At 44.2% G+C, this 21,710-nt stretch overlaps 1 protein-coding gene across 1 annotated transcript; it reads right to left on the bottom strand.

Annotated features, from left to right (window-relative positions):
• Nucleotides 1-645: 645 nt before the first annotated feature.
• rnpc3 (RNA-binding region (RNP1, RRM) containing 3) lies at nt 646-21,040 on the bottom strand. The gene is given in 17 exon segments (XM_036125341.1): nt 646-978; nt 1,113-1,190; nt 3,459-3,591; nt 5,856-5,914; nt 6,531-6,625; nt 8,915-9,014; nt 9,016-9,092; nt 12,770-12,912; nt 13,283-13,408; nt 13,554-13,696; nt 15,783-15,851; nt 16,448-16,559; nt 18,300-18,383; nt 18,510-18,619; nt 18,751-18,798; nt 18,897-19,053; nt 20,938-21,040. Coding segments are annotated over 15 exon segments (1,521 nt in total). The 5' UTR covers nt 19,050-19,053; nt 20,938-21,040; the 3' UTR covers nt 646-978; nt 1,113-1,121.
• Between the last annotated feature and the right edge of the window lie 670 nt (nt 21,041-21,710).

Genomic DNA, 21,710 nt, shown 5'->3' with positions numbered 1-21,710 from the left:
TCCAACGGAGGATCTGTGGTAGGTGTTCAGTGATGCCCTTCATTCAATCTGACTGAGATTGAGCTATTCTGCGTAAACATGAGCAATCAGTGCAGACATGCAAAGCTGCAGCTTTGACGGAGAGTTAATGTTCTGCAAAGTTTTTGCGCAGCTTTGTGTTTCTCCGTCGCATATAATTTTATCTAAATGACCTTTAAATGTGACTGTTAAAGCAGGAAAATCTGGAGGGGGGTATAAATGCTGTATGGCAGACCCAGCACACCCTTAGCAGAGCCCAAACCTACACAAGATACAGGCAGTTTTATTTCCAAAGTGCTGCTCTGTAATCAGAGAAATGGGGCCAACGACTGTAAAGGTAAGCTTACCAACTCCCAGCAATTTCCTACAGACTGCAGTCTGTTTGTTTTGTTCACTGTCTATTCAGGAGCTTTTTTTTTTTTCTTTCCCACGCGTCTTGACAGCCTACCATCTGCTGCTGAGCCCATTTAGATCTTGTATACCTTCCCCGCTCTGTATTTACTCTGCTGACAAGTCTTTATATTCTGCCACTAAAGATGCTCAGGTACGATGCTTCGGCTGAAGCTTTCCCACAATTTCGAGACGAGTGCCTGAGGCGGTAATCAGATGAAAACATGACAACAGACACTCTGAGAAAATAGTTTTATTCGATAATGTAAGAAAAGAAGAAGACAGCCTCTGATGACCAGCACCTATTCAGTCAGACGGGGAAAACAATCGGTAAGAAATAAAAAAAAATATACAAAAACCACAGCAAAATAAATAAATAAAGAAGCCACAGAAAGAATGATGCTCGGCCTCTTTAAATGTAAATGACTAGACAGTTTCAAGCTCTAGCTTTAAAGCAGTGACTGGAATTAAACTGTGCCCGTTTTCTCTAGAGGCTTTTGCTCCTCCAAAGGATATGTCAAAGTAAGGATACAAATGGATCTCCAGAGCCACAAAATCAAGTCTTGGTATCTTAAATAGATAAAGCGTAAACACAATTGTAAGCAATGATACACAAACAGTTGAGTGCATAATGAGGACGTACAGGCCTATTCATTGTTCTGCTGTGGGAAAAAAGAGGAAAAAGGCTACGGAGTCTTTCTCACCTGCTGGTTTCACCGCTGCTTTTGGCCCTTTTTGCCGTCTGTGTTGTCTTGTTTTGGTCTCGCAGATCTTGCAAATTGCTGTGAATTTTAGTTAAGGTCCATATGTGTTTTTTTTTTTTTTTATATTGAATTCCTTAGATCTAAAATTACACCTTCTGCGTCAACAAATGCGAAATTAGGGGTGACGAAGCCTCCCTGAAAGGCCGCGTCCATTCCCTAAACATGAGGATCCCAGCTGCTGCTGTCCAGGAGCAGACCTGTTATCATCCAGAACACAGGACTCGACACGGCTCTGAAATTGAATGAATTTCCTTTGAGAAAAGGCAGCAGCTGTTTCCTCTGAAGGTCAGAAGACCACTGGCCAGGACTGACCTTCTGAGAGCCCGGGCGTCGTTTGTCTCAAGCTGCGGCGCTCGCACTGCGGCAGCCTCCGACAACAGCGCGGGTTAAATACGCTGTCGCTTCTATGACGGGTTAAATAAAAAGACACGATGGGATTTGTAGAAGATTTTTTTTTTTTTTATGATAAACCTTACACTTTAATCTGTCAGTACATCAGGCAAGGTTTTAGTAGCAGGCTGCCTTCAATAAACTATTAGAGGGAATTTATACTGCAGCTCAGCTTTAGCCTTGTTCAGAAGAGTTCTGCAGAAGAACAAACGCTCCTAGACAATCTGACGGTCTTAAAAGGTCAGATTCACACCTAACATGCCCACTTCTCTTTGCACTCTGTTACAGATAAGTATAAACAATGTAGAGGTTTCGACTTTCTTGCTTCAAAGTCTCACTTAGCTGAAAGCTATTTTAAAATCTCTGTTTTATCACCAGGCCAAATAAACAGCTCAGTCTGCTTTAATTTAATTGCAAATGTTGTATCAAACTATGACTGCTGAATAAACTTGATAATGATATAATGGACGCACTGATGGACCTTCTCTTGGCCCATTCCAATAAACAGTTTGTGGAAAGTTCAGACTGATTCTGATTCATGCCAGAGCTGTAATCATTCCTAGTTGAAGGTATGAAACATTTACAAAGGCTTTTAGATTTCTTCCCCCAAAAAAAGCAGCGGAAAACTAAAGATTTCCAGGCTACAGGATGGTGTTTTATCCACAGAGAGAAAGGAAAAATGTGTACTTAATTGATTCGAGTTTTGTGGAAATTGCTGCAACTGAAATAAAGTATGTCTTAGTTTTTATTCGGATAATCTTTTGGTATTTTATTGCCAATTTTATTAAACTTTAAAAACATTTTTTTAAAATCAAACTTAGTTTCATTTATTGTTTTATCCTTTATTTATCTGTGATGCGATTGTTGTGAAGCACTTTGGTCAGCTGAGGTTGCTGTAAATGTGCTACAAAAATAATAAATTACCTTACTTACAAAATAAAACACAAATGGGAAAAAAAGACAGCACATCATCTCCTATAAGCTAGTTTTAGGCTACGTTCCCACTGCAGGGAAATGCCACCCAAATCTGATCTTTTGTCCATATGTGACCCATATCCCGGGTCAAATGCTTTCTAATAATAACAACAAGGAGAGATGCTGGTATCCACGTTAATGCTGTTTTTTTTTTTTACATTTTTTGATATTTTTTTTTCTTTTGTTTTTAAACCTGAGTTAAACTGAAGTGGGGGACAGCTACATACATACCCATTGTATGTACATATGCACAGATACATAAACACTATAAAAAAAAAAAACTTCATCTGTACATACTGCCCTTGTTTTTACCTTTTCTCTGAAAAATGAGGAATTATATTTCTAATAACCCGAGTTTTAGATTCAGCAAAGGTAAACACTCTGAGCACAGAGCGATGCTGTCTCCAAGCTAATAGCTGCAAAACACACAATCAAACGACATCAAAATCAGAAGCCCTGCTCTGTGCCGCGGGTTCAAAAGTTGATGCATAATTAGCTTTGAGAAAGCAGGAAGAGCAGGTGGTGGTTCAAAGCTGCCAGAAATTAGTCCTCATCCTGCTGAAAGCACCGAGGGCCAGAGCCAACACCACATCTGTGGAAGGGAGGATTCACTTAATAAACCAAAAACCCTTCACCTGTTCTCTGCGACGTTGTGATACGCGTCCTGGCCGTGATTACATGTTTCCTTTTGCACTTCGCCCACATGTAGAATGCGTTCTGATTTGCTTATTGTCACCAACGATGTTTAGAAAGGTCAAAAATAGTAAAAACTATTTTTTACCCCACGTTCCGGTGCGCCTGCGGGCCTTCGCGACTAAAATGAGTTAAGCCCTTACTAAAACACAAAGCCTGAACTTACACACCGTTTTTAAAAGCACCGTTCTCGTTTCACCCCTGCGAGAGGGGGGATGAAAAGGATACGACGACGAGGGGCTTGTCGTGGAGAACGAAGCCGTTGGTTTCCCGCAGGGCTTTTTCCGCGCTGCGCTCGTTTGGGAGCCCTACGAAGGCCTGCCCTTTCATCCGCCCCTCCTTCATTAACACCACGTCAAACCTGGAGAACAAAGCAGAAGCGGGGGGGGACACATGATTATCGCGCCACGCTAGCGGCCCGCCGATACGCCGGGCAGCCGCCGCTGTGACACTGGGAGATGTTATCTGCTTCTGCGAGCACATAAAACCGAATGGGTCGGCGACGGCCAACAACCTGCAGGCTTTAAATCCGGACAATTGATTTTTTTTTTTTTTTTTTTAAGAGAAGACAAGCAACTGGAGGCTTTAAAGTTTATTTAGCATTCAGTGCAGGATGCATGCAGCTGATGGGCGTGTGTCCTTAAAGTCTTTTTTTTTTTCCCCCCCTCTGGAAGCAGTTCGTAAAAAACACCCCCCCACTCGAGTAAATCCTTGACAACACGGCTGACGACAAGATTCTGATAAAATGAGCCCTCGGCAGCAATGCTGCGGCCGATCTGCTTCAGTAAGCACCTGATTCTGTGCCGGGTGTGTCAGATAAAAAAAAATAATAATAAAAACAGAACGTTAATACCATCTGTGGAGAGTCAAAGTGCCACCATCTAATAATTTACATAAATTACAAAAGAAATTGAAAATACCATTAAAGTGGTAATTTTTAAAAAAGGTCAATCTATATAATATGTAATAAATTTATTTACACGGAAATTAACTAAAATTGCTATATTAATCTATTTCTATATTATTCAATTGTGTAATTATTGGATGGTTTCTCTACATGTACTACTTTGTTGAAATTATTGATTCTGTTTGTTGTAGCTCTACAAACGGACCCCAACATCGGATCTGTTAACCTGCACAGCAAGTCCGTTTCAGACCAGGATGTGCTGCACCACAGGGCTACGCAAGAATGAAATCCTTCTCGCTTCTGAGAAATATTCTTTTTATGAGATAGTCAAAAACCAACAGTGCATTTCAATATTTAGGTAGTTTTTTTTACTGTTTCAATTATTTAGAAAGTGAAACTCAGATATAGATCCATTACACATTGAGTGATGTACTTCCAGCCTTATTTCTTTTAATTTTGACAACTATGGCTTACAGATAGTAAAAACCCAAAAGGCAATGGTTCGGAAAATTACCATATTACACAAGATCAATAAAAACAGAATATTTTAAACAGAAATGTCAGGATTCTAAAAAGTATGCCCATTACTCTGCACTGCTATGACTCACTTTGACAAATGTCAAGAGCCATGTCTCCATCACATCAAAAAAACGCTGAACAATCAAGCAGAGCAACACCATGGGCACTGAACCTACTTCTGGTACCTTTAGCAGTGTGAGCCGGTACCAAGTCCTGCTGGAAAATAAAATCTGCATCTCAGTGCAGCTTGTCTGCAGAGGGAAGCTCTAGAATGTCCTGGTAGGTGACTGCGGTGACTGTGGACGTCAGAAAACCCAGTGGACCGACACCAGCAGATTTTTCACAATATTCTAATTCATTCTAATTCTAATAATTTTAGTAATAATTGTTGTTATTATTATTAGTGTTATGTTCTGAGACTGTTTATTGGGTTTCCATTTTCTGTACACCACAACAATCCAAATTACAAGAAAGACGTGAATTATTTCACTGTATGAGTTTCAAGTCTGTATAATATTTATTACTTTGTGAAATGAGAGAAAAAAAACATATTGAACTTTTTCATGACATTCTATTTTTTTTTTAGATGTACCCCTAACGACCAATCGGAGCGAATTCAATTAGCTGCAGTGACAATTATTTAATCCAGCATCGTTGTAAAAGGGGATCCTGAAAATGGTAATAAATAATGATATAATTATTTTTTGAACAATTTTATAAAGGATTGTAAGTTCTTTGAGCCATTTCCAAATGCAAGTACACGTTTCAGAAATCCACCTTAATTTTTCTCTATATAAATTCAATGACTAGTTTATGCATTGGATTGTAACATGTTTTGTCCTCCATAGATTATATATTAAGAAATATACTAAAAATATAAATAAAACACAAAAAAAGCCACAGGTTAGTAAAGGCCAACCCGAGCCCCAGGCAGAGTTTCTCTTGTTCCGTTTTTCTCACAGGAGTCGAGCCCCATCTATTTGAGGTATTGCTGAGGCACCAACATCAAAATGTCCCTCATGATCTCGGTATCAGTGTGGATACTTATTAAAAAACGCAGGGCACAGTCAGCAGAAATTACGAGAAGCTCTCAGGAGGAGCTGAATAATTGCTGGAGCCAAAAATAGCCCAAACAGGAGAAAAATGGGGGTGCAGCGGCACACGAGAAACGCACATCTGACGGATTGCTGTTTACGTACATGTTTCTCTCGGCCTCGGACGACGGGTCAATGTACCTTCCATAGATGTACCTCAGGTCCTGGAGGATAAAGATAGATAAAAGGATTGAAACAGACGTCACTGTTCCGATTAATATCTGTCAGACAAGTATGAAAACCCTACATTGCAAAAACGGAACTAGAAATAAGTAAAATGTTTTCTTAAAATGTGTGTATTTGTCCTTGATTTGAGCAGGTAAATAAGATGATTTGCCAATGGAATAAGAATTTTGCACTTACAATAGGAACAATACATCTCCATCATGTTATTTCAAGTGCAGGATGTCTAATTATCTTATTTTAAGTGGTCAAAATACTCATTCCATTGGCAGATAATCTTATTTACCTGCTCAAATCAAGGATAAATGCACTAACTTTAAGAACATTTTACTTATTTTTAGATCAGTTTTTGCAGTGTAAATGCTTCTGCTTCTGCTTCAAATTTATTTCTTACTGAACATCAAATAAAATGTATTGAGGTTTGCGGGTTTAACGCGACAAAACTGGAAATGGGGAGGAACTGGTCCAGCCACAGCATGTAAAAAAGGCAAATTAATAAACACAGGGTCCTGATATCGGCGAATGCTCGAGACAAAAACAAAGCTCCGGATAATGAAAGGCGGATGAAAGTGGGTTACCTGGAACAGCTGGACCTACCTTCTCCTCCACCTGCTTTGCGATGTTTTTCACGTACAGCCGGCAGGTCGGCTCACCGGCCTCATAGTTCTTAAAAACAGACATCCTTTTTATCTCTGTTTTAAAATAAAAAGGGAGAAAAAGGGGGCAAAAAAATTATGGAGATGAGCAAAAAAAAAAAAAAAAAATCAAGTACAAAGGATCACAGAGCTGCCTAATTCAAAGTCACTGCATCTCAAAAGCTCAATGTTTTATTAAATGTGGAACAGAGGGTGGACCACGGCGGCCATTTCTGTGTTGCGGTGCCTGAGCCTATCGGAGGTCTGGTTGATTTGTCCCTTTTTCTGCCTGGAGGCTTGAAATCCCTTCCAGAGGCGATATTTAAAGACAGGTGATGTGAAGATGATTTGCACTCAACAGCCCGCTCATCAAACGACGGCCGCGACGAGCTGCAGCCAATTACGGGCCTAGACGTCTCGCCACAAAACGCGAGCGATCCTCTCGTTTCCTCTCAGATCTTAGAAAAAAAGCCCGCGCCGACGTTAAACTTTCACCGGCAGTTCCTCCTTCACTGAGGGGACCCGTCAGTCGCGAGTTTAGTTTTCCCCACAGTCTGCACTTTTTTTTGTTGTTGTTGTTGTTTAGCTGCAACGCCTCGGAATAACTCCCCGTTTATTCTAATATGCATTTCAAACAAACTGCAGCCTCCTGCGCTGGTTGCATCACCTCTCAGCAGAGCGCGCGAGGAGGAAATTAGCGTGTTACAGCTGTTCTGTAATGCCTACATGAAAGGAGGAACGTTGTCATTGGAGGCACGTACGCGAGCCCAAACAGAACCCTCCAAGGTTTTTTTTTTTTTTTTAATGTTTATTGATTTTATAGAACTGTGCAGGCTGTTTCTTCTTTGTCTGTCTTTAATACTTTGTGATAAGTTCTGCTGATAATCAAAGCAGAGATGTCCCCCCCCCTGAGCCAGGGGTTTTACATTTTAGCTTCTTACCGCAACAAAATTTGATATGTTTATGGGTATTGTTAAGTATAAGTAGTGAATCACTGGGAAGTGGAAAGAAAATGAGCCATCTTACATACTTGTTATAGATAAAGCTCTGAAAAGTGTGGAATTTTGTATCTATACCAACTAATGAACGTTTTCTTTTATAATACAGCTCAAGAATGCACGGAGAGTATGGAGAACTTTCAAGCATGCCCCCAAGTTGTCAAACAGCATTAAGGTCGTGATTTTGGCTCGGCCGTTTCTAACACATGAACACGTTTTATTGAAACTTGGCCAAGTCCTCCACAAGCCGGGAGTTTTCTTCTTTATTTAGTTTTATCCGTCTTCATATCAACTCTAAGGGTAAACGCGTCTCTGCTGAGGAAGACGATCCCCTCAGCATGTCTAATCTGACCAGATTGGACTTTCTCCAACCAGTGTGGTGTTACCCTTACACCAATTGCAAAACAAGTCGAAACCCCAAGTATTGTTTTCCTTAAATTTCACGATGTTGTTGTGCTTCGTGTTAACCTGACTCTTGCCAGCAGTATGTCGCTCCACCTAGCTTCACTTACATCCATCTGGGACATCTCCTATAGAGAGTGATTTCTCCAACCAATTTTATTGTCTGGCCAATCAGGACGCAGGGCTGGAGTTTCATAGATATGACGTGGTGGAGAAGCGACCGTGACGTGAGACTGATTTGATTCAGACAACAATGGCAGCTTGCATCGAGGAAGCAAGCGTTAACATTGATGCTGCTATTTCTTCCGTGTTGTCCAACCTACCTAATATTGTTTCATTAAAAGAACATCAGAGAACGCCTCTGAAGACTTTTGTTGGTGGAAACCATGTTTTCGCCCTTCTCCCGACCGGATTTGGCAAGTTTTGTTTTCCGGGGCGCATCCGTGGCGGTTAGCGGTTAGCAGTTAGCGGTTAGCGCGAATCATATTAGGAGGCCTTTAGTCCTCAACGCGGTCGGCCCGGGATCGACTCCGACCCGCGGCGCTTTGCCGCCTGTCTTCCCCCCTCTTCCTGTCAGCTCACTGTCAATAAAACGTGTACCACTAGAGCCACAAACACATTAAAAAAAATAAAAGTTTAGTTTTTTCCTGCGGCGCTCTCACAGGATCACTGGTTAGCTTCGGTGTGAGTGGTTGAAATAGCAAATAGCACGTCGATAAAGATGACAGACAAGTGGCTTATCCAATCATATGCAAGGATTTTTGATAAGGCCCAGCCTTCAATAAAGGCAATTCCTATAGAGAGGTCCCAGATGGATGTGAGTGGAGCAAGGCGGAGCGAAATACATCTGGCTAGAGTCAGGTTAGCTCCGTGTTGCTCCTTCATGTGAAATATGTGGGAGTCTGTGGCTGCGATACAGCAGCGAGCCACTCCGCGTTGCATTTACCGTCTCTGGACAGCCGGCCTTTCTCCAGCTCCTTCCTGGAGATGAACTCTGACATCAGATCCTGTTCGTCGCCGCTGTGCTCCTCCTGCTGCTGGTTGGCCTTGGGCGCTGGGGTAGAGCTTCCCAAACCCTTCAGCCTCCGTCGCCTCCCGACTGCCGCTGCTCTCGCTCTCATCTGCTAAGAAGGGAAGAGCAGCAAACACCCATTTGAAACAAACATCAATTAGTCGCACGTTCGGGCGCCGAGATATAGAGCACGTCATTGTGGCGTCGGCGTGAGCCATGGTTAACAAAACAGAGACGCTAACCGCGAAGGAAAGACTGAAACGAGTTGCTTTTTCTTGAAAGGCAGTAGCAGGGATAAACCTTTTGAGCGGCGCCTGAATGCGCGCACACGCAGCAGATTGGAGGGGAGCAGCGAGCCTGTACAAATCCGCGGAGGGGGGAAAAGGTTTGTCATATCAATAAGGTGTATGTGTGCAAGCGTTGAAGCGCGGAACGCTCCGGAGCTTTTCTGATAAACACTAGATCACTGCTTTCCAACTTATAGTCATCCTTATCAGCTCCCCACCTCCCCTTTTCATTTGAATAGCTTGTTTATCAGCCCCCCCCCCCACACACACACACACACCTCCACACACACACACCTACCAACAGCATCCTCCAAAACAAGACTAATCCAAAAAAGCCACCTGTCAGAGTTTATCTCTCCCCTGCCTCCAGGAAATCCTTTTGTCGCCGACTTTGAGATCTAGTTTACTTTTTAGGAGATGAAGCTGAAGCCAGGGAGAGGGGAGATAAGGCGAACAGGGAACCCCGCCGATGACAGGAGGCCCAGACTGTGCCCTCAAAGGCGCTTCCTCACACAGATAATAGTTAAAAACCTTTCTGCTGAGAGTTTGTGCTTTGATGCGCTGCTGTGTAACACTTGGCTCCGACTACACTTCTGGCAGGGGCTTGAACTTGTGTCAACAGGGCCAACAAATGATCTGTTGGCTCGATGTGATAAAAAAAAACAACAACACGTAAGAACAGAGACTGGAAACGCGCAAGCTTTCTGCTCCGCAGGAAAAGAGAGCCGTACCCCTTTTTTTTAACTTGTGACTTGCGCGAGTGACATGATCCCTGTTAGACAGGTTTTATCACAAGATGTTACATTTCTTCAGGCCATGTGAATTCTTACTAATTAAATTGTAACAGCCAAAGCTCCAGTGTTCACTGTATAAAGGGTTGCTGCACATTTTTCCAGTTCAAGGCTTTTTCTAGATGCTAATAAATACATAAAATATTCCTTATTCATCTTCTATTTACTGTGTTATATGCATTTATATTTCCCTCCTCGTTTCCTTCTTTTTCACCTGTCTCCATCTTTCTCTTATTTATCCATCTTTGTGTCTCTATCTTTTTTGTTATTTTTTTGTGTGTTTCTCTCTGTATTTCAGTCTTTAATTTACTGTATTGTTGCTGGTCAGGGTCACGGCGTGAAGCACTTGGGCTATTTTGTATACCTGTACCAGGAGTAGAAGAGGTACTCCCACTGCTACTCATAGATCATTAGGTAATTTGCTGCGTTTAAAAGAAACACAATTATTCAGGGTCACTCAGCGCAGGTCTGCGTAGCTGACACGGAGAGGGCTGAGACTAGAGGAGCGACTATGTCAGGACAGAAGTTGCTATTAATGTGACCTGCCGTTGTTTAGATACGCTAATGAATTTAATGACATTAACCGTGAACACCTTTTTTTAACTTTTTTTTTTACCTTGATAGCGAGCCTTATAATCCAGTGTGCTTTATATGGTTACCGTACTTGTGCTTACTGACAGATTTCATGTTTTACAAAGCGCTGCAAAATCTGTCAAAATGCAAAAGTATGACTTTGGTTAGCAACGAAGCTGCTCCGCTCAATGGATATTTGGAGCATTACGGTACACTGTGTCAGTACCTGATTGGGCCCCTGAGCTGTCTACAAGACTGCCTGACTGTAATGTCTAAACCAGAAGTGTATTCATGTAAGGCAGCCCTCACCTGGAGTACGCTCTAGCAACAATAAATCAAGAAAGTTAATTAAATATAAAAGTTCAGTTCATGTTGGCCTTATGTTAAAAACAGGGCGGTGTAGTCCAACTACTCTGTCCTCCTGACAGAGACGGATAGCTCTCTATTTCAGGAGAGAGATGTGTACGTGGAGGGGTGGAGTGATATTAGACATTTAGGAAGAATATTTAACGCGCCTTATAATCCGGTGTGGCTTATGGTCCGAAAAATACGGTACATGATCTTCTTGAAAGCCCCCCCCTCTCTCCCATGCGTAATGGTAGGGGAAACGCTACACTGTTAGCCTCACGTCTCACTTAAGCCTGTCCTATGCTTGAGGTCCGAGCAGACATTTTGTGTCATTTTGGCTTCCACGCCCCTCCCTGCGGCCAAAAGTTATTTCAACGCGAACCTGAGAAAATTTGTAACTACCCGGACAGTCCGGCGCAGAAAATCATGGCGGACGAGCAAGCGCTCCTTCTGGCGGAGGTTCGTATATATAGACATCTTTATAATTCGGCCCAAAAAGATCACAGTGATCAAGAAGTGGTTAACAATTCCCGGACAGAAATGGCCATTACTCTTGGAAGAAGGTAAGAGGCTTAAATATTGGAAACAACTGTGTTTTCTAAGTGTAGTGAGGTGTAGTACGCTTGCCGTAGTAGCGCACACTGCCCTCTAGAGTCTAGGAGAAAAGTGCTATTTCAGGGGAAGCATAGATGCTGCAGATGTTGCGTCTGCACGTCTGATTTCCACGTGGATCATACATGCGTCAAGCATAAAGCCACCTTTATGCTGGCTTCATGGTCCCCTTATTAACATTTATTTTCTTTAACATAGCCATTTTCTAAACTGGGGAATCATGGAGCAGGGAAGCCATCACTGAGAGGGAGGAAGAGTCTAATGGCAACATGGAGGTGTTAGGTGAGGTTGAGCCACTGTGTTCAGAGTGTGCAGGGTTTGGTTTCCAAAGATGGCATCATAAGAGGCCGTCTGCAGTGTGCTCCCAAAAAATATGTCTCATAGGCACATATTACAGGACCTTGAATATATACTTATAACCAAATTTCTATTTATTTTACAGAAATGTTATATCCCAGGGCCAAACAAAGATGGGCATAATTGTTACACTGAAGGGGAATCTATGAAATTTCCTTTAAGCAACAGCTGCAGGCCTATGGGGCTATGTCTCTACCATCAACTACATTCAAGTCTTGTCGCAAATTCTCAGTTAGGCATGGACTTTGACTAGGCCATCCTAACATGAATATGCTCTGATCCAAACCATCCCAGTGTAAATCCAGCTGTGTGTTTAAGATCCTTGTCCGGCTGGAAGGTGAAGCTTTCCCCAAGTATCAAATCTTCTTTTTTCTTCCAGGACTGACCTATAATCAGCTCTACCCACCTCGCCTGTTTTTTCTGTCTCTGCAGAAGAAAAGCTGCACAACTCATGATATCCCCTACACACATTTTGTCTTTCAATGAGATCTCAATAAAATAAACAGAAGTCGGTGGCTGTAATCTGAAAGTTTAAGAACTTTTTCAGGACACTGTACCTTTAAGCAACAGCCTCCTCCCCAGTGTTCTGCTATGTTTGTCCTTTTGAGCTGCACAGTCATTTCTACAACTATAAATAATTCACAAGCCTCATTCCAGGGTAAATGCAAGGACTCACAACCCGAAGCCGCAGATCTTTTAACGAAGTCAATTCTTTGATTCGTCTGTGCGAGTTGTTAAAGTAAACTCTATCTCTCTGGGCGTTGAACTTCATCGGACAAAAGGAGGAAAAGACGCAGTTCATTGTCTCGAAGAAGCCCTACCTTTGCCATCAACTTCAGGCTGGCCTGGGCCGCTCCCTTCCACAACGGCCGCCACCTCCGGCACCGAAATGTGGAACTCGATTTTTCTCGGAGCCGCAGGGTTCGGGTTCTCGAACACGTCGGAGGGCTGCAGCGCCGGAACACTGAGGGACACACAGAGAGGATGAAAACTGAGCATACAGCAAACCTGGATGATGTACGGTCGGTCGATCGCCTTTTTTTTTTCGTTTTGTTTTGCTAAATCTGAGATCTTCCACAGTCAGACGAACATGTGGCCAGGAGATGTATTTATAGTTTAGAAACAGACTGCTCTGCTCCGCTCTTGAGGGAGGCGGTGTTGCAGGTGTGTGAGAATGTGGAACGAGGAGAAGTCGCTGAGCCACTAGGGGCCGTCTTCAAGAGGAAGACCGATTGTCTGGAGATTTTCGGCCTCTGCTTTAACCGAGCTGTGAATACAGGATCCGGATAAATCGTGTTTGAGGACAGTGACATGCCTGAGTGCTTTCCATGTACCTCTGAGAGTCCGGTTTGGGAGTGTAGAGCAGGTCCTTGATCTTGGGCTTCTTTCTTTTTGAGGCCGTTTTTGGTCTCAAGGGTCTCTTGCATGCTTGGTTGACCAGGCCCATCAAACGTGCAATCCTCAAATAAAACAGAGGGGGGGAAAAAATTTTACTAACCACAAAAAAAAAAAAAAAAGCATTGTTCACATGAAACACTTGAAATAAAAAGGTTAATTCAATGCAAAGACTTCCATCCTCTCCGACGACGATGATATGCTCCTCACCTCTCTTTATCTTCATCATCCTCACTCTCGTACTCAGACTCTTCCTCACTGGCCAGCTCCAGCTCCTCCTCTGGCAGAGGGGGATAGTCAGGGGGGAAAGGGGGAGGCATGGGGACGTGTGGGGCCGGAGGCAGGAGCTCGAACTGCAACAGACCACCATTATCTTTACCACAAACAGCTGGAGCTCAGCCTCACGTGACCAAAAGGAACGGCCACCGTGGCTTTTAACCCAAACTGGCAGATTCATAACGAGTTTAACGAGCTTTGAGGTCTAACTGGATACCATAACGCATAGTGCGTTGAAAAAGGATAAATATTTTTACTACTATGCTGTGTTAAAGCCATGTTAACGAAACATGTCCCTTTTACTGTCCTGTGTGGCCCTGGCTACATGAAGGCAGCAGCTTCACCCTGACAGCAGCCAGCTGTGTGTAGATATCAGAGAGCTACACACACCTAATTCTGGGTACATCTACTTAAACAGTGTAAATTGGCATTGCTGTTCCCTCACCTACCATTTACAGTGCCTTGCAAAAGTCTTCACACCACTTAAACCTTTTCACATTTTGTCACATCACAACCAACACCGTCTTTATACAAATGTACAAATAGATTAAAAGCTGCTCCTTTGCAGTGCAGAAATGTATATACAGTAGTATAAGTATATAAGTATATAGATTTATTGCACAGAGGCAATTATTGCATAGTGAGTACATTTCACAAATTAATTTGAATATTTTGCACAGTGGGTTTACTATCAAGTGTAGGAAATGATGCTCTGCTTTAAAAATCTTTAAAAACTTTAAAGCGTAGGCTGCATGTGGATCTGCCCTGTGTCTTGTGAACGAAGAAAACACTTCAAGGCGGGATCCAGGTGCCTTTAAGACTTCTCCGTCTGTTTTAGTGAAAGGACCGATTCGGCCTCCAGCCTCCGTTCACCCCGATTTTCCACCTGAGGCAGCCGCATCCGCGTCTGTTAACTTGTACCTGCTACGTGGGTTGATGCAGTGACGATGCAGTGACGGAGCAGGATTTGTGAGTATAGTCCAAAATCAAATCAAGAAGAGTAAAAAGGTGAGATGTTAATTTGCTCGGCCAACTGCAGGATCGCTGCTATTGTTTTGAAAACAACAGCGTAGGAAAATCCTGACGCAGATCTCATGTGGAGCGCCGATGCTGCGCAGCAGCGTCCCCTACTTCTAAAAGCTACTCTGGGGGAACGTCAGCAGTCTCCACTTGTGATTTATGGAGAGCCACGGGGAGCTCGGAGGTGACTCATCTGCACGGGTTTATGGCAGAAACACTTAGTGGAACAGACTTTGGAAACCTGCAGTGAACAAACGGCGTCATTTAGAACAGGGAGTCAAGCAGACAGGTCAGGAATAATCCTCTCTATAACCTCCTTAACCCAAGCAAGGCGGCAGGGAAAGCCGTTCCCATGTCCAGCGGTAGTTAGGCAAATGTGGGGCCCACCCTGGACATCAGTAATCTAGGCAGCACAGAGAAAAACAACCATGCTTGTGTGCACTCACATCTTAGCACGATTTGGAGAGGCCAGTTAGCCTAACATGCATGTTTTTTTGATTGTGACTGGAGGCTGAAATCCCAGCAGAAAGACACTGGTTGGGAATTTATCCCCCTGCAACAGTGCTAAAGAAATGCTGCACCCACGGCCCAGACCTCAAACTGGCCTTAAGCTGTAAAATAAAAGTCAAAAAGCCTCGGGCATCTCACCGCCCAGCATCTGAAACGCAACTGCAGACATGACTGCCCACCTAAACTGACAGGCTGGCCGAGGAGAGCGTCAATCAGCCAAGGAGTCCGCGGTAACTCTGGGGGAGCTGCAAAGATCCACAGCTCAGGTGTGGATCTTTGCAGCTGTTAGTCATGTGCTCAACAAATCTGCACTTTACGGGAAAGTTTGCAGTTTATGGCCACGAACACAGACTGCAAACTGGGAAAAAAGGTTCCTCTTCCAGCAGGACGACCCTCAACATGCAGCCAAAGCTACAATGGCTCAGATCAAAGCATATTCATTTCTATAATCAAAGTCCAGAACTATGTCTTCACAGAACTGCTCCTTCCGATCTAACTCCACTTGAGCTACTTTGCAAAGAATGTGCAAAGGTTTTCAAAATCTGAAAGAGTCTGAGACGTCTGAATACCTCTGCAAGACCCCGGTGTGACTCTTTATAACCCTTCTCCACCCAGAAGCCGGCAGAATCTTACCATGGGCGGCCTCGCTGTGACGGGACCAAACGGGCACGGCAAATTCATCTTGTTCATCAGATGGAGCACCTGTTTCCAAATGTGAGGTATATGCATTAGAACAGGGACGGTCGTCTGTGAGGAATCAGAACACAAGCTGCTTGGTATAAACACGCTGCTGCGCCCAAACAGGCAGAGCCTGGAACGCGGGCTCCGTATGCAAAGCAGATTGGCCGACTTCTGCATACAAATACCAGGATCAAGGTGGGATTGAAGCTGCAGAGAGATACCTGAGGAGCGGCGGAGCGCGGGGCCGGCAGTTCTCTGCAGCACACTAGCACCACCTAGACGCCAACGCGGGAAGCAGCTCGGCTCCCAGGGAAATGTTAAACCCATAACTCATGCTTCCCACTTGTGGTTTATTATTAATACTCGCTCCCCGAATTGGGATTTAAAAGGCAAATGTTTGCTGTTTGATCTTTAAGAGCTTGGATGGTGCTCAGAAACCCGACGACTACATGTTGTGTTAGGTTCACATTGTTAAACACAATTGCCCAATTTCCAAGAGGGAATAAAAAAATTTTTAAAAACAACGCACCATTCAGGCGCAGAGATTCTCCACGTTTGCATATCAAGGTGTTGGATAGGAGATAAAAGAGCAGAGGAGAGAGGCAGCGTTTACTCACTTGGACATAAAACTTTGGCACCGCGATGAGGGCATGTGTTATATTTGTGAGGATGCTGTTGGAGGGCGGCGGGTATAAATATTTCAGCGTGGGATTTGAATGAAATTTCATCCTAAAAGGATTCAAAAAGAGGAGAGGAAACGTTAGAAGCAAACACGGCAAATTATCCGCCGACCAGTCAGTTCGGCGATCTAGATCTTCCTACGACTGCTTCCAACTGGTGATCAGAGGCTCAAGTCAGGACAAAAATCTGATTTGTTTGAGTTTTTTCTCCCCTGATCATGAAATGAATCAACAGAGACCACGTTCTTTGATGCGCTTTGCATTAGGTGCACGTGCTTTGGATACATAAGTGAGGATATGCTTGCACTTCCATCATTTTCCTTTAGATTGACAATGAACTACCTCTATCCAAGAACCTGAAGCATCGTTTGTTACCTTCAATTATAAAACCAAATGAGGCTGTATGCTGTAAATTTCTTAGAAAAAATCAAAAGAAGAAGCTCAGAGCTCAGGGGGGAAAAAACTAAAATCTGCTCCGACCGGTAAAAGCCTGATCGGTGCATCTCTCCTATAAATGTAGCACTCACAATTACAGAAGCACCAGTCGGGGTTCTTCTAAGGACCATCTAACACATAAAAGACATAAATACATGCTCTTGGGTGTGTGTTTACAGACGGCAGAATGATGGTAGTGTTTAGCTTTCGTGCATTTATGCACAGATGAGAGCCAATCGGGGGAAAGCTGGCAGACACAGATGTCGGACCAATTGATTGGCACTCCTCAAGTTAAACTCCTCCATCTAGCCTCACACCCCGGCAAAGGAAGGCAATGTCATCCATCAGCAAAGGCCAGAGCATCACCATCTGGGCAGCAGATAGGAGAAGACGCACAGAGGTCCTCGACACATCCGACTATCACATGATGGGGAGACCAATCCGAGCATATATGGTCTTCCAAAGATGCACCAGGGAAAAAGCACCACTGAGACCCAGCAGCAGCAGCAACTCACTCATCCAGTTTAGCTCCGCTAACACATGTGTGCAGTTGTGTGTTTGATGTGTATGGGTTAAAAACATGATAAACTAACTCCAAGCAGAGGAGGTGGCCTTAAATTTGACCTCTCATTGCCCCGGTGCTTCAAGCCGGCCGGGACGCACCGGTTGGAGGTTCGGTTGCCGCTCAGTTTACCTTCCGGGACGTTTCCCAGCTTTCCCCAGCAGTCAAAAGATAACGACTCTGCTGCGCTGTGTTCAACCTTCCTGTTATCTGCCAAGAGTCTCACTCCCTTCTCTTTGCAGCCTAAGTGAACTACAGACTCTGTGATTCTGTGATGCAACCACTGAAAGATCTTGGGAAGAAAATCGTCCCAAGACCGTTTAGGTTATGACAGCAAAAATGTGAAAAGTTATTAGGCTCAGAATAAAAGCTACGACAGCGTCTGCTGCTGGGAGCGCCAGGCCTCGTCAGCTGACAGGACAGGCTGCCTGTCAGCGGCTCAGCGGCAGCCCGGCTATCTAATTGGACGCGAGGAGGCTGACAGCTCCCAAACACACCTCTCAGATTCTCTTCCAGGTTCACTGTCAGCTCGCCCACAGGCATTCTCTACAGAGCAAGCGGACGACGCCTTGACAACTGTTAGGGAACACGTGTCACGCAACGCGCACGGAGCTGTCCGGAGCGGTTTTGGGGGAACGGGGGTGCACGGCTTACACGCTTCAGGTAAAGAGGCCCCTCAAAGTAGGCCCAGTGATAGCTCCTTTCATACATCCCAAAAAAAGGGCAACAATCACATAAACTCAGTAACCTTCTCCAACTAAAGCGACACTCGCAGCGTGCAGTCATCCTCACCCAAGGCTAGGAGAGACGCCGGTCTCTATGAGAGGGACGTTCGGCTGCTTGGTCTCCTGGATCTTCTGCTTGCTTTTCACATGACTGTGTGGAAAAGAGAAAGCGTGATCATCTCCCTCTACCTCACAGAGCTCAGGAAGAGGAGCTGATAGGGTTCAAAATGTATATCACTGGAAGGGGTAGGCTGATTCACCGACGAGAGAAACGCACCCATCTGACACCGGGGGGTCCTTTAAAACCGTGAAATCGTCCTGTCCTTTGGCAAACTCCACGATGAGGGTCCGATCCAGAATCTGTAACTGATGGAGCCTGCTGAGAGCCTACGGCAGACGAGGCGGGACAGTGAACGCCATAATCCAAAGCAAACTCACGGCGGACAGAGAGACGTCGGTATTTGTTTAAAAAAAACATAAAGCAGATACTTAGAGGCATTTGGCCACAAAACACTCACCTTCGCTGCCATCTTCTCACTTCTAAATGTCGCAAAGGCCGCATGTTTCTGTGCATGGGGGGGGAGAGAGATCGATCAACGTGAGACGTCGGGTCAGATTTTAGCACGTCGGCGGGTCAAAAGACGGCCGGCGGAGCGTGACCTACCAAGCGACCGCGGTTGGAAAAGACTCTGACCGACTCGGCACCGAAATACTTCAGGAGGTCCTCCTTCTCGTCCTGACTGAGCTCGGCCGGTAGGTGGCGGACGAGCAGCGTCCTGCTGCAGTTCCCTTTGGCCAAGTCTTCGTTTTCCCCCATTTCCCTGTGGGCCGGAAGGCAGCTGGGAGAAAAAGATAAAAGTTAGTCGTCACAGATCTCTGAACAACTCACACCTGCACTCAGTGACATGCATTCTTCAATTTAAAGTTATTCTCAAATACAAGCAATGAGACGCCACAGACCATCACAGCATGCCTTCTGTTCTGAAATGTTTCACATCGTCACGCTAGTTTCATCATTAGACAAAGATATATTGAGCAAATACAATACAAAATGCTATTTTTAAAGGCTTTAATTTGTTATGGGGGGGGAAAAAAGCTAAGCAAACCCACCCGTCCCTCTGGAATGAAGCGTTTACGGCCAGACCAGGACGTAGTTTAACCACAACCAGTTCTAGCTTAGAACTCAAAAATCCACAAACATGCCTCAGTTTAAAGAAAACCAGGACAGAGAAACACTGTCACTGAAGTCTATTAGTCTGACCAAATAAAAGCTCCATATATTTAGGCTGAATACCGGTATACAATATTTAGCTTAATATGTTTTTATTTCTATAAAAAACACATCTCTGAATCAAAGCTTTGTATTAAATGTCTCACAGGCACAATTTTTAACAAACAGCTGTAGATAAATGAGGAACGGCTGAAAAACAAACCTACTGGAACATACAAAAGTATAATTAAGCGCAGCACAGACCATCTCGATATAAACAGTATAGTCTCATATATCTCTTTTGGAAAAAAAAAATCTTGATATTTTTAAAATCTCGGTCAGTTACACTCAGTTACGGTCAGTGCTCGCGACTCAGCACCAAGAACGAGCCCAGACCAGAGTGGGGTTGGGTTTCTGACGCCCCGTTTCACATTTACTCAGAAACAATCTCGATGATCCCCAAGAATGCTGTGGACTGATGTTTTGGAAGGTGTTCTGTTACATCTGGGATAAAACTAACACAGGATTCCAGCAGGGAGTGGTGGCCGGTTCCATCCCCGCAGACTGCCACCGTGGGTCCCTGAGCAAGACCCTTAGCCCCAGATTGCTCCCCAGGGGCTTTAACAGCAGCCCACTGCTCCCTAAGGGATAGGTTAAATGCAGAACACAAATTTCGTTGGAATGTATAATTGCAATGACAACTAAAGATTTCTGTCTTTAAGCAAGAGAACATGACAGTCAACTCAGTGATGGGTATATGATTGGCCGGGGCTGCCTTCCTACTTCAAGACAAGAGAGCGACTTGTCGTAGCTATTAATTAAACCGTAAATTCTGCTTTCTAACTAAGGAGGGGGGTTTATTTCTTCTTCTTTGGGTCACAAAGGAGAAGAGGCGAGCGAGCATCCATCCTCCGGGACTGTGGGCTGATCAGTGGATCATATCATGTCTCTGATCCCGCCGCTACATCACCAGTCCCCACACATGCAGGTTCACCTGAGTGATCACAGGTGTATGACAGATGATGAATGTAAATACAGATTTGATCGAAGATGGTTGGTTAGTACATTTACTGAGCACATCTGCCCCCCCCCCACCCCACCCCCCCCTGACGTGCCTGCTGCCTGCGCTCTCTGTAACTTTGTAACCAGGGTACGAACCCTCTAAAAACAAAAGGGTCCACTCCTAAAGTTCCTCGCCATAATTAAAGCCGAAATGAAGAGCAAGCCGTGCTAAGCGGTGAGGTACTATCAGTATCGTTGTGAACGACGAGCTGAGTTGCCGATAAGCAATCTTATAAGATGAAAAGCCCATTTCTCTCCACCAAAGCTCTGCTCGGGTTGAGCTAGCTTAGCGCTAATGCTACCGCCCAGAGGCGTTAAAGCCCCGCCGCCTATGAACCCATTTCACATGGCTGTCCGGTGACAAGGCGCCGGTAAAACACTGGCTCAATCTGGCGAAGGAATTTCATTTCCATTGAACAGATCTCATACTTGCCTCCTTGGAGTTCCCTGTAAACAAGCAGGCTTTAGGGGATATCTTCTTCTCTTCCTGTCGGCCAGCAGAGGTAAAGCTCAGATCACCACTGCCTCCTACTGGCAGGAAAAGTCACTCCTTCTGTCACGCTGGACTTAGTGGTCAGATCCGTTTAATAAGTTTACGGTTTTACTCAAAACCTTTTCAGACGTGCTTAACCAGTGAACTATTGGTGGATAGAGCTGTAAATTCACCGGTTCAAATCCCACAGGCTGCCCCTCTGGGTTCCTGAGCAAAACAAACCGGGGCCATGCATGCGGTGTGGTGTGTTAAACGCAGAGGATGACTTTCATTGCAATGTAAAGTTGCAATGACAAATAATGATTATTATTTTTCTGGACACATCTTTCTGCCTAATTCGAAACAACTGGTTTTACTTGGAAAAAAAATAAATATAATTTTAATGTTATTTTTTGTATGCTTTTGGTTTTCACATTGGACGGTAAAAGGTTGCAAAACAGCATCTTCAAAGCTGCTTGGAACCTTCAGGAAACGTTCCCTGATAGGTCTCAGAAGGTTGTGCTGCCAGTATTTAAAGTAACTTTGAGAGGAGTTTAAGGATCGTTCAAAAGGTTAATACATATCTTTCTAAAATAAATAATTCTATAAAGGTTCATTGAAAGTTATTTTCTAACCTTCCCCAAAGGTAACCTTCCAAAGTGACCTTCAGGGGCCGTTTTGGGAAAACTCTCAGAAGGTCCTAAAACTAGTTTATGATCTTCAGGGCTCCATTA

This window comes from Fundulus heteroclitus, chromosome 21 (assembly GCF_011125445.2).
Source record: "Fundulus heteroclitus isolate FHET01 chromosome 21, MU-UCD_Fhet_4.1, whole genome shotgun sequence".
NCBI classification, from domain to species: domain Eukaryota; kingdom Metazoa; phylum Chordata; class Actinopteri; order Cyprinodontiformes; family Fundulidae; genus Fundulus; species Fundulus heteroclitus.
The sequence above is the reverse complement of the archived record's forward strand: the minus strand, read 5'-3'. Positions and strand labels throughout refer to the sequence as shown.